General features: G+C 38.3%; 2 protein-coding genes across 2 annotated transcripts in view; one reads left to right on the forward strand and one right to left on the reverse strand.

The window, feature by feature from the left end:
* nwd1 (NACHT and WD repeat domain containing 1) overlaps positions 1-10,610 on the reverse strand; it is a 75,915-nt gene extending 65,305 nt beyond the window's left edge. Inside the window, exon 1 of the mRNA XM_039766572.1 lies at positions 10,523-10,610. The gene's annotated coding sequence lies outside the window, so the exon portion shown is untranslated. The remainder of the gene's footprint in view (positions 1-10,522) is intronic.
* A 640-nt stretch (positions 10,611-11,250) lies between these two features.
* Positions 11,251-12,766, forward strand: part of sin3b (SIN3 transcription regulator family member B) — a 29,650-nt gene continuing 28,134 nt past the window's right edge. Inside the window, exon 1 of the mRNA XM_039766573.1 lies at positions 11,251-11,650. Coding sequence (XP_039622507.1) covers positions 11,546-11,650 — 105 coding nt within the window. The 5' untranslated portion in view covers positions 11,251-11,545. The remainder of the gene's footprint in view (positions 11,651-12,766) is intronic.

Consider the following 12,766-nt stretch of genomic DNA (forward strand, 5'->3'; position numbering starts at 1 on the left):
GAAGCTCAGACCAAGAGTGGACCTTGCAACATGACAATGGCCCTAAATATACAAGTAAATCCACCAAGGAATGACAGAAGAGAAACACATGGACAGTACTGGAATGTGAAAGTCAGAGTTTGGATCTAAATCTCATTGAAATGCTGTTTTTAGGGATTGGAGTTGGGCTGAACATGAAAGACATCCCTTAGACATCGCACAGCTAAAAGAATTCGGCATGGAAGAATGGAAAGAACTTTCTGCCAGGTGATGTCAGAGACTGCTAACCAATAATAGGAAATGCCTGATTGAGGGGGGCAATACCTATGGCAGCTATTAGAGTGAAGTGTGGATTTATTTTTTTCATAGATAGAAATGATTAGCAGAGAAGGACTGGAACAGAAAATCTCATTATATGCAGATGACATGGTACTGTATATATCGGACCAGAAAATTCTGTGCCTGCAGTCTTAGCAGCACTCACAGAATTTCAAAAGCTCTCTGGTCTCAGAATTAATCTGAATAAAAGTGTACTCTTTCCGTGAATTCGCAAGCATATAATATTAGATTAGACACCCTTCCTTTTATCATTGCAGAACAGTTTAAATACCTCGGGTAAACATCACAAGTAAACATAAAGCTCTTTATCAAAAAATTTGTCGTCTGTATGGAAAAAATTAAACAAGACTTGCATAGATGGTCAACCCTTCATCTCACACTAGCTGGAAGAATTAACACTGTTAAGATGAATATTCTTCCTAAGCTCCTTTTTATTTCAAAACATACCAATATACATTAATAAATCGTTCTTTAAGCAATTAGATTCAACAATAACCTCATTTATTTGGAATTCTAAACATCCACGCATCAAAAGAGCGACCCTACAAAGACAAAAGGCAGAAGGCGGCATGGCTCTACCTAACTTCCAGTTTTATTACTGGGCGCAAATATACAGTCGATAAGAACCTGGACACAAATAGAAGAACATACACAGGCATGGACCGCAATAGAAGTAAAATCCTGCAGTACTTCTTTGTATTCCTTGCTTTGTGCTCCAATAAACACACGTTATCGGCAATACACTAATAACCCAATTGTGCTCCACTCACTTAGAATCTGGAACCAATGTAGAAAGCATTTTAAGACGGAGAAGCTTCTTTCTGTGGCACCCTGCAAAAGAACCACCTCTTTCAACCCTCACAAACATATGCAGTTTTAATATCTGGAAAAATTTGGAATTAACTTGCTTAGAGACCTTTATATAGACAACGTCTTTGCATCCTATGAACAATTACGTTCCAAATTTAACATTCCAGCTACAAATTTCTTTCACTATCTTCAAATCAGGAACTTTGTTAAACAGAACCTTCCAGATTTTCCTCATCTTGCACCCTCATCCACGCTGGAAAAATTATTGCTCAATTTCAAGGAGTTAGACTCCATCTCTACAATATATAAAATCCTTTTACAATCCCTTCCTTTCAAAGATCCAAGAGGACACTGGGAAAATGACCTCTCAATTAATATATCAGAAAAGGAGTGGAAAGTAGCAATGCAGAGAATTCACTCAAGCTCCATATGCAAAGCATACAATTATACAACTCAAAATTATATATCGAGCACATCTGTCTCGACTAAAACTCTCAAAATGTTTCCAGGGCATGATCCAACCTGCGAACGTTGCAACCAAGCCCCAGCCTCACTAGGTCACATGTTCTGGGCCTGCTCCAAATTAACATTATTCTGGACAAAAATTTTTAATTACCTTTCAGACAGTCTTGGACTCACAATCCCTCCTAACCCATTAACAGCTGTGTTTGGGGTTCTTCCAGAGGGTCTTAAAGTGGAGAAAGACAAACAAACTGTGATTGCATTCACTACACTGTTGGCACGCAGACTTATTCTGATAAACTGGAAGAACCCAAACTCTCCTCTTTAAGCATATGTTTATTTTTTATTGAATAAATCTCTCAATTATAATAAAAAACAATCCTGGGATGAGACAAGACTTTTTATTGAATAAATCTCTCAATTATAATAAAAAACAATCCTGGGATGAGACAAGACTTTTTAGTCTGGGACTTTTTTTTTTTTCAAAAAAATTATAGTAAAGATCACAATAGTGCAAACAAATGGGAATTATTACGTGGTGAAATAACAGAACAGCGAAAAGAGATCGACTATATTGTTCGGATTTAACTTTAAGTCGGAGACTTGTAGATCATCTGATCCGTATTGCCATCAGGGAAAAGTAGTGTTTCTTCCCAATGCAGAGGCCTATCCACGAGAATTAAAAGATTTGTTGTTTGGTGAAAGTGAAATCCACATACGCAAGCGGCAGAGATGCGAAGTTGATGGTGTGTAGCGCAGGCCCTGGGGGTGGGTTTGTGGTTGGCCAGTGAAGCGAGCAGGGGGGGTGAAGCCCCCTAGTTGTTTTTAATTAAAATAAATTTTTATTGCATTTTTTAATTACATCACCTTTATATAAACATACTTTTTAAATGAAGATCAAATCTTGAAATGAACATATACTTTATGTTAAAAAACAATTCATCGGATGTGTTTACTTCTTCATATGACTGTAGATAGATAGATAGATAGATAGATAGATAGATAGATAGATAGATAGATAGATAGATAGATAGATAGATAGATAGATAGATAGATAGATCGATTGTCCCAAGAGGGAAAAAATAGACTCTCCAATTAACATTTAGTCTTTAAGATGTGAGTGGACAATTTAAATCCACACAAGATACGAGGAGAACATATAAATTCCACAAAGAGATTAGGAAATTGATCCAAGCACCTTAGAGCTATAATGCGGCATGGCTAATAGCTAAACCAACCGCAAATAAGGGTTTGGTCCAATCTATGGGTGAAAGGAAAGAGAAAGTAAGTGACAGTGCCCACATTCTCCAGAGAAGAGGAGAATTACCATTATTCTTGGAGCCCAGAAGATGCTCCCTAAGTTAAGGACACAATTAAACAATTTAATGCCTGGCATGTAATATTTGAATTTTAGTACTTTGTAAAATACTAATTTGAGCAGGCATTCTGTTTGCAGCTGTTAGGAAGTCTTTTTCTTTGTCATAATGGTTACTTGGAACAAAAATATTCAGGCTCATCATAAAGGACTTACTTAACTGACCATCATTTTGGCCATTGATTTATGCCTTGCCTTAAGAAGTCGTAAATAAAAGTCAGAATTAGTGTAAGCTGGATTAATGTGGGTTGTTCATAAGAAATTTTTCGATTTACTTTGTGAGGTGGAAGTACCTAATAAGCAAGAATAGTTGTGTCACATAATTGATATATTAAAATGTATGCTTCAATTTAAATGTTTAAAGTGTAAATAATTTCTATTGTAATAGAAATGTGGCATTTTTTTACAATCTGAAATGTCCATAGAGGGCTAGATCAATAGTAAAGAATTAAAAATAATTGAAAATAACATATTTGTAACCTTGAAATAGTCTAAGATGATACCCCATATACTTATGTTTGAAATTAGTCATATGCTAACCTTCTGGAAATGGCTCTCAGAGGGCTAGGGCCACCAGTAAAGAATCAGCTATAAAAAATATGACCATATTCATGAACAGCAATTTCAAAATTGAATTAAACAACACTCCACATGCCTATATTACCAATCCCCAATTTTTCAAAGTTTTGTGAAAGGTGTAGCTTTGACCCCTCATATCCCATTAAGGGGTAAAGCCCTGAGGTTGATTGATGGGGCATGCACAACTTCAAGTCCTTCTGACCATTTTTGCTGAAGACACCTATTCTTCTACTCTTCATAAGGGTGTAATTTACTGCACAAATTATGATGACAGTTTTTGGGGGTTAATAATAATAATAATAATAAATTACATTTATATAGCTCTTTTCTCATTACTCAACACCACTTGAATGAGTGGGGCGCCACTTCAATCACCACTAATGTGTACCATCCACCTGGATGATGCAGCAGCAACCACTTTTGTGCCAGTACACTCAGCACACATTAGCTGTTAGGTGGTGAAGGGGCGAGAGGTAGTTAGAGACAATTAGAGACAAGGTATGAATACAGGGCCAGAATCACTAGGTCGTGGTGGGCAATTTAGCCTAGATACACCCTAGTCTTTACAAAAGATGCCCAGGGATCTTTTACAGCCACAGAGAGTCAGGACAGCCCATCACTGGTGAGCCATGACCCCATCTTTACTTGCAAAGACTGAGCCTTTGGTGGATGCTCCTTTTATACCCAATCTTGATGCCCACGCTTGTTACCAGTTAACCTGCTAAAAACCTTCTAGAATATTACTTGTATAACCTTTATATTTTATTTTGCTTCTGTAGTATATTGTAAGTCTGGACTTTTGGGGATTCCGTAGAAATAAGGAATTATGGGTATTGGAGAGCTATTAGGAAGTAGAGACTAATAAAAAAGCTGTGTAACGTGTATTCTGGAAACGATCTTAGTAAAGGACCTGTTAGTTACTACTTTGAACCTGTGTTCATCTTCTTCCTTTTATTAGTACAATATTATTGCCCATAGATATAACAGCTTCTGTCCCACCTTTTTGGAGTGTGTTGCAGGCATCAATTTCTAAATTTGTGTATGTTTAACAAACAGAATTAAGTTTGTCTGTGAAAACACTGAAAATCTTTCCTTTGTCCTTTTGCCTGTTAAATAAAGGTTCAAGAGAATTACCAAATTACAGATTTTAGTTTTTATTGCATTTTTAGAAAGTCTCTCAATTTTTTTGGAAATGTTGTTTGTAAATAATTCTTATGAACAATATATTGCTATGACAAACATGCTCTGAAATTTTCCAGGTAACTAAGGTAGTTATACTCACTAATTATGGTGTAGAAGAGTGATGACTTGGTCCTAATTCATTAATAATAAAATTAATTAGTAATAAAATATCACTGTACTCTGTACACATAATAATAATGGCCCCATGTAAACCTGAATAAAATAGACCTTTATAAAAGTTGGGTAACATGGGTACCAAACCCAACTAAGTTTTTAAGTAAGAATGGGAGTGCAAGAATGCAGGGGCGCCTAATTTTAAGCCCTGAGATTGCCCCTGGAATTGCAAAGGAGTATTGCTGACCTCTAACATGAGTCTGGAAGTTAAACTGAAAAAAACAAAAGGACAAGGATTAATGAATTTCCTGTCAATGGTTCATTGCACTTGGAGCTAAAAGGTAAATTGAAATAAAGGCTCAGCTGACAGAATGGTGACGTGAATAGCATGGTGAGAATTTAGGAGAGGAATAGGAGAGCGTAGGTGCTTATTGCACTGATCATGGAACACTGGGCAAATGAGCCTGTCAACCCACCTTACACTCAAGGATCAGACTTGATTTAAACTGGCCTATTAGAACAGATGGATTGTATTTTTGGTGCATATGCTACTTTTGTATTCTCCATAAGATCATTCCTCCCTCATGTGTTTTTTTGTTTAGGCATTGATACTCTTTGTTGTACTTTGGAAATGCACACAAAATTTCTGGTCATTTTGTTTATTACACCATTTTTTAAATAAAGATTTGGATGTTGACACTCTTTGTGTCCACTTGACATTATTCCACATCTGTATATACAGTGGTGTGAAAAACTATTTGCCCCCTTCCTGATTTCTTATTCTTTTGCATGTTTGTCACACAAAATGTTTCTGATCATCAAACACATTTAACCATTAGTCAAATATAATACAAGTAAACACAAAATGCAGTTTTTAAATGATGTTTTTTATTATTTAGGGAGAAAAAAAATCCAAACCTACATGGCCCTGTGTGAAAAAGTAATTGCCCCCTGAACCTAATAACTGGTTGGGCCACCCTTAGCAGCAATAACTGCAATCAAGCGTTATGATAACTTGCAATGAGTCTTTTACAGCGCTCTGGAGGAATTTTGGCCCACTCATCTTTGCAGAATTGTTGTAATTCAGCTTTATTTGAGGGTTTTCTAGCATGAACCGCCTTTTAAAGGTCATGCCATAGCATCTCAATTGGCTTCAGGTCAGGACTTTGACTAGGCCACTCCAAAGTCTTCATTTTGTTTTTCTTCAGCCATTCAGAGGTGGATTTGCTGGTGTGTTTTGGGTCATTGTCCTGTTGCAGCACCCAAGATCGCTTCAGCTTAAGTTGACGAACAGATGGCTAGACATTCTCCTTCAGGATTTTTTGGTAGACAGTAGAATTCATGGTTCCATCTATTACAGCAAGCCTTCCAGGTCCTGAAGCAGCAAAACAACCCCAGACCATCACACTACCACCACCATATTTCACTGTTGGTATGATGTTCTTTTTCTGAAATGCTGTGTTCCTTTTACGCCAGATGTAACGGGACATTTGCCTTCCAAAAAGTTCAACTTTTGTCTCATCAGTCCACAAGGTATTTTCCCAAAAGTCTTGGCAATCATTCAGATGTTTCTTAGCAAAATTTAGAGGAGCCCTAATGTTCTTTTTGCATAACAGTGTTTTGCGTCTTGGAAATCTGCCATGCAGGCTGTTTTTGCCCAGTCTCTTTCTTATGGTGGAGTTGTGAACACTGACCTTAATTGAGGCAAGTGAGGCCTGCAGTTCTTTAGACGTTGTCCTGAGGTCTTTTGTGACCTCTCAGATGATTCGTCTCTGCGCTCTTGGGGTAATTTTGGTCGGCCGGCCACTCCTGGGAAGGTTCACCACTGTTCCATGTTTTTGTCATTTGTGGATAATGGCTCTCACTGTGGTTCGCTGGAGTTCCAAAGCTTTAGAAATGGCTTTATAACCTTTACCAGACTGATAGATCTCAATTACTTCTGTTCTCATTTGTTCCTGAATTTCTTTGGATCTTGGCATGATGTCTAGCTTTTGAGGTGCTTTTGGTCTACTTCTCTGTGTCAGGCAGCTCCTATTTAAGTGATTTCTTGATTGAAACAGGTGTGGCAGTAATCAGGCCTGGGGGTGGCTACGGAAATTGAACTCAGGTGTGATACACCACAGTTAGGTTATTTTTTAACAAGGGGGCAATTACTTTTTCACACAAGGCCATGTAGGTTTGGATTTATTTTCTCCCTAAATAATAAAAAACATCATTTAAAAACTGCATTTTGTGTTTACTTGTGTTATATTTGACTAATGGTTAAATGTGTTTGATGATCAGAAACATTTTGTGTGACAAACATGCAAAAGAATAAGAAATCAGGAAGGGGGCAAATAGTTTTTCACACCACTGTATGTCAGGATTACAGGTTGTATATACCCATTGTAATACTAAAACCAAAGAAAGTGTCACAGTGTTGGGATGCCAAACAAGCAAACCCCATTCAATGATGAAAGAAGCAAAAGACAAAAAAACAAAACTAGTGTAGGATAGCACCACTTCAAAATTTTCAAGCAGGTCTTTCATAATGGCCTTGGCTGAAGTAATCTATCCTCAATGGGATCAGAGTCCAAACTGAATAATGACTTCCAGTGTCTTTGATGGTTATATAGCAACTTGTGAGGAAGGGTCAAAGCCACTTCATAAGAGTGCGCTCATCAGTCCTCCACTCTAAGCGAAACAATAAAGGTGTATTTAATAACTGTGCTTCACCCTTATCCTTCCCCGTTTCTCCCTGCATAAAGCCAGGGAGATAGATCCAATTGTGGAGATTGGTCCAGTTGTGGAGATTGGTCAAGTTGTAGAGATAGGTTCAGTTGTGGAGACTGGTTCAGTTGTAGAGACTGGTCCAGCTGTAGAGATATGTCCAGTTGTAGAGACTGGTCCAGTTTTAGAGATAGGCCCAGTTGTGGAGACTGGTCCAGTTGTAGAGATAGGTCCAGTTGTAGACCTCCGCAGCTCTGCAATTTAGTAGCTCCATCGGACAGCCAATTGAATTGTATATTTTTGTCACTTGGTTTACTTGACTTGACTCACAGAACCATCCCCAGTGCAGGGCTGGATTAACCATTAGGCAAAATAGGCACATGCTTAGGGCATCAAGGGAAGGGGGGCATCACAGAAATTTTCCATTGCCAGAAAAAAAGGAAATTTCTGAATATTACAAATGAGTATGCTTCAGGAAACAAATATGAGGTTACAACTTAGAGATGTTGTACAGTAATTAAAGTAAATTGGGCCTTGCAAGTTGAAGCAAACAATTTGAACAGGTGTCCCAGCTTCTGTTGATTACTTAAAAACCCTCTGTCTGTCTTACAACAGAGTTGCAACAGCATGTGTTATTACACACTCTGAAATACTATTTGAAAAATATTCTAGTGATAATGTCAATTAACAAATGAAACGAGACAGTGCATTATTACCCTTAGAAGTGTAGGCCTTTCATTTAGAGAAATTGCAAAAACAATCCAAGTGTCACTGAGTACAGTGTTGTCCTATACAATCCAAAGGCAATTGAAAACCGGAAGAAACTCTGAAAGGAAGGGATCTGGCAGAAACAAAGTTATAACCCAATCAGAAGACAAGTTTCTGCGGGTCTCCAGCTTGTGTCACAGGCACCTCACAACACACCATATGCAAGCACAGCTTAACAGTGGTTGAAAAAGGCAAGTCTCCATTTCTACTGTGAAGAGGAGATTTTGTGCTGCAATTTTGACGGGGAGAGTGGCAGTGAGAAAGCCATTGATTAAAGGACAAAAAACAGCCTTGAAATGTCGGCCGTGGACCATTGCAGACTGCAAGAAAGTCTCAAAATTTGAAATCTTCAATTCATCACGCACAGTGCTTGTATGCCGTCGAGTTGGCGAAAGGATGATTCCTCTGTGTGTGATGCCAACTGTCAAACATGGAGGAGGAAGTGTGATGGTCTGGGGTTCTTTTGCTGGAGACAGAGTTGGTGACTTGCACAGAGTGACTGGCATTCTGAATCGAAAGAGTTACTACAGTTTGACTGTTATATCAGCAAGAGGCGTCTACTTTGATTGATCAAAAAATTGAACACAATTTTGTACATATAATTATTCTTTGATTTATTTTTTATTTGTCATTGTTTATTTGTTCTGTCCCTTGATTTCATTGAAATATTAAGACATTAAACTCTGCGCCTTTAAATAAACACTGAAAAAACTTTTGACCGGTAGTATATATACACAATAATACAATAAAAATAAAATAGTAATAATAGAGGCAGGCTGAATACCTTATCTCTACTAAGTATAGAAGCAGTTGTGTTATGCAAGATTAGTTTTAAGGATCTGATCAAAGACTCTGTAATTTAAAAAGTAAGAGAAAACTTTTCAAATATAAATAATGTGGAAGTATATGAAAATAAACATTATTTTCCATCTTACTGTAAGTTTTGTTTCATTTTGAAAAATAAAATTTTATTTTATGATGTATTGCTGTTTATATTTTGAATTAGATATAAATGTTGGCAACAACATTTTTAAGTGCTTAGGGCCTCTAAAGGTCTTAATCCAGCCTTGCCCCAACCCTATTCTTAACCATAATGCAGCCAAGTGTTATCACTGACATATAATATAAAGCGACAACCTCCTCAATGGAGTGGAGTGCTGGAGGTCTGCAGCTATTGTCCTTGTGGCTTGCATGTGTGATACAATCCATTCACGCAGACTATTTAATCCAAATTTGGGTTTACAGGGAGCCAGGGATTGGCTCCGAGTTCAATGTCACAAAGCTAGGAAACCCCTGGAATGGTTCCTGCAACATGACCATTAAATACATGTTAATGCAGAGGCACCCGGTTAAGAGGTCTGCATGGTTTAAACCATCTGTTGGATGCAGTGGAGCAAGTATGACCACAAGCTCATTTTCAACAGCTATGGCACACATTGGCCAGCAATGCTTTTTTGTACATCCAAAACTGCATTGAATTCAAGAACTAAAGATTCAGACAGTTCTAATTGAATATGGGGAGACATAGTCACTCAGTATATGTCTGTCTACTGTATACATAAGTTAGATGACACACATATGTCATATGTTAGTTTTCTGAGAGAGGAGAAAATAGACATGACCAATCATGCTGTTCTAAAAACATATATGATCTGCATTTGTTGCTGGTCCATGACTAATAATTAAAAGAGCTGCTACTTCAGAAAGACTTTCTATTGTTTAGAAATTAAAACATAATGTGTGTGAATTCTAAATTAGCCTTAGACACTTCCATACAACACATTTAAAAGAGATTTAGTAGTAAATCAGCTTTTAGGCACTTTATATTGGGAATGACAGACTGGAACATATTGCAACTAGATGGGAAAAAAACGCCAGGACCAAGTTTTACAGCTAGCAAATAACCAACCATTCCTTCATCGTCTCACTCAAGTCAACCTTCTTAAATGAATGATCTGGTAACATCTGCTACAATTCAGTAATCAACCCTTGGCAGGGAGTTAATTCTACTTATTCATGCTGAACATATTTGAAGTTGCCATTCATGTTGGCAAAAACCCTTGACAGCTGTGGATTATTGGCACCACAAGAAAGAAAGAAAGAAAGAAAGAAAGAAAGAAAGAAAGAAAGAAAGAAAGAAAGAAAGACTTCACTGTTTAAGAAATATGTATCCATCTATTATGACACAAGGTTAACGATACAAACCCTATTTCCCATTGTCGGTAAAGCCTCCAGCGACTAAATGTTCCTTTTGTAGTCTCTTGATACCAACTGATATCTATCTTTCCATTCTTGTTGTCTTCCATCTATTTTCTTACATGTTTTTATTATGTTTGATTTTATTTCTAGCTGAGTACTGGAATGCTTCTGTGTTTTGTTTATTTTTCCTACGTGCTTCTTTTCACAATAAGCTTCTTATTCCCGACGTCACGTCACTACAATAGACCACCCCTCCCCGCGCCAATACTCAAAGAGGCTTATTACCATGGAGATGTGGTTAAACAAACGAGATAAATAAACTAGAATTTAAGATTGGGCCAGCACCGTGCTCCTGTATGGCATCATCAAAACGATTTTGAGATTTAGAACATCTAGATGATGCTATTTAATGTCAGCTTCCGAAAACAGTACCCTGGAGATTACGCTAGAGCCTAGGCGGAATGCGGATCAAAGGATCATTACACTCAGAATTTTCTGAAACTTTAAGGTAGTTTTAATCCCATTAATCATCGTTACAGCGAACAAAATGTGCATAGCTAATAAGGGACTTATTAAAGTCGTGCTCTGTACTGATTGACAACTTGAGTAGTAACCGTGCCCGCCCCATTTCTCTTGCACACCTCTAGAAGTGAGTAAAAAGGAGGTGGGGCGGGCCATTGTAAATACTCAAAATTCAACTGGACTTGCGCAGTGCCAGTTGTAGGGCGGGGCATATGCAAAGCGGTGCGTCTCACTACGCATGCGGCTAATCGAGGGAAGTCACTGCGCTCGAACAGCGGCGCCGCACCGCCGGATTTAAAGAGACAGGACGTTGAAATTTAAATAAAGCTCACAAACACATTATTTTTCTTATAGTATTGGCGGGGGCCAAGTATATAGAACCCGACTTATTTTGGAGCCAAGCATGTCTGCCACGTAACAAAGAGGCTGCGTGATGTTTACTCTTTTTTGTTTGCTTTAATATTTTTTTTCTGTGACGGAGGGGGGGTGGGGGTTTATAGTGGGACAATGGCGAAAATTCAAGCTCATCTGCAGCAGATGGGCCAGCTACAGGAGCAGGCCTATGTGGTACAGAAGCAGGCCCAACAACAGCAGCACTTCCAAAAGCTCAAGGTACGTATAACTGGAGTAAATGTGACGGTGTTGTGTGTGGCGGGTAAAGAGGAGGAAGCGACTAGGCCCGGCTGGAAAGGATACCGTATCGTGTGTGCTGCCTAGCCGCAATGCACATTAAATTGCGAGATCGCCGCTGTGGCACGAGCAAGTGCACATCGGAAAACTGCGGAAACAGTCGTTATGTGTTTTAAGAAAAATTATCAACACTTTCATTTAGTGTAGCTTTTATTTGGTGCGCGTACCCGTGCGCGTGTTTCTGTGTATATTCTGCTAGGCACGCAATGCGCGTGCGCGTATAGCAAAAAAAAAAATCCCTAGACTGACTGAAGGCAAAACATAAAAGAAAGATGGGGCGCTGTGTGCCTAAAAAATGAAAAATTATGTATTGTCTTATTGATTTTGCACTGGCTTGGCTTTCGGCTGTAAACTAAATTTCAGTAAGGCATTTAGAGGCTATTCCTGAGTTTCTGTGCACTGTCAGCACAAAAGGTCTACACAAGCTGCTCCCGCTCCTCTTGTCTGAGCAGTATTTGCATACGCTGCCAGTACAAAGGGCCCTATGATGCCCCTAATGCCAACAAGATGCATCATCCAAATAAACGACTTTCCCATATCCTTTCCCCCCAAAACGAATTTTTGTAAATATGTTTGCACAAAATTATCTGCTTATTCGTCCTTCCTTCTATTTGTCCACGAGCTTTTGCATTTACGGCAGTCCCACTTGCACATAGGTCACCCAATTTCTCCATACACCCATAAGACTTTTGGGGTCAGGTGAGGGCATATGCAGACAGACGTTCTTGAATAAATTATTTAAGTTAACCAATCGATGGCATCCAATTAGGGACAGAGGAAACGGAACAAGTGTGATGTGCATTTTAAATGTTGTATGTCATCTGTGGCATATTTCTTTGTGTTTGTGACAAGTGAAGTGACCTAGCGGTGAAGTGCACATCGCCTTTATTGTGCATTGGCCCGATAAATAATGCTGTATTACCGTCGTTTTAAGCGAACGTTGACTACCAAAACAGACCCATGGGTAAACTATTGTTGTTATCATATTAAAAAAATAAATAAATAACACCGCCAATTGTTTAAGTCTCCTTTCTTTAT

Source organism: Polypterus senegalus, chromosome 10, assembly GCF_016835505.1.
Source record: "Polypterus senegalus isolate Bchr_013 chromosome 10, ASM1683550v1, whole genome shotgun sequence".
In the NCBI taxonomy this organism is placed as follows: domain Eukaryota; kingdom Metazoa; phylum Chordata; class Cladistia; order Polypteriformes; family Polypteridae; genus Polypterus; species Polypterus senegalus.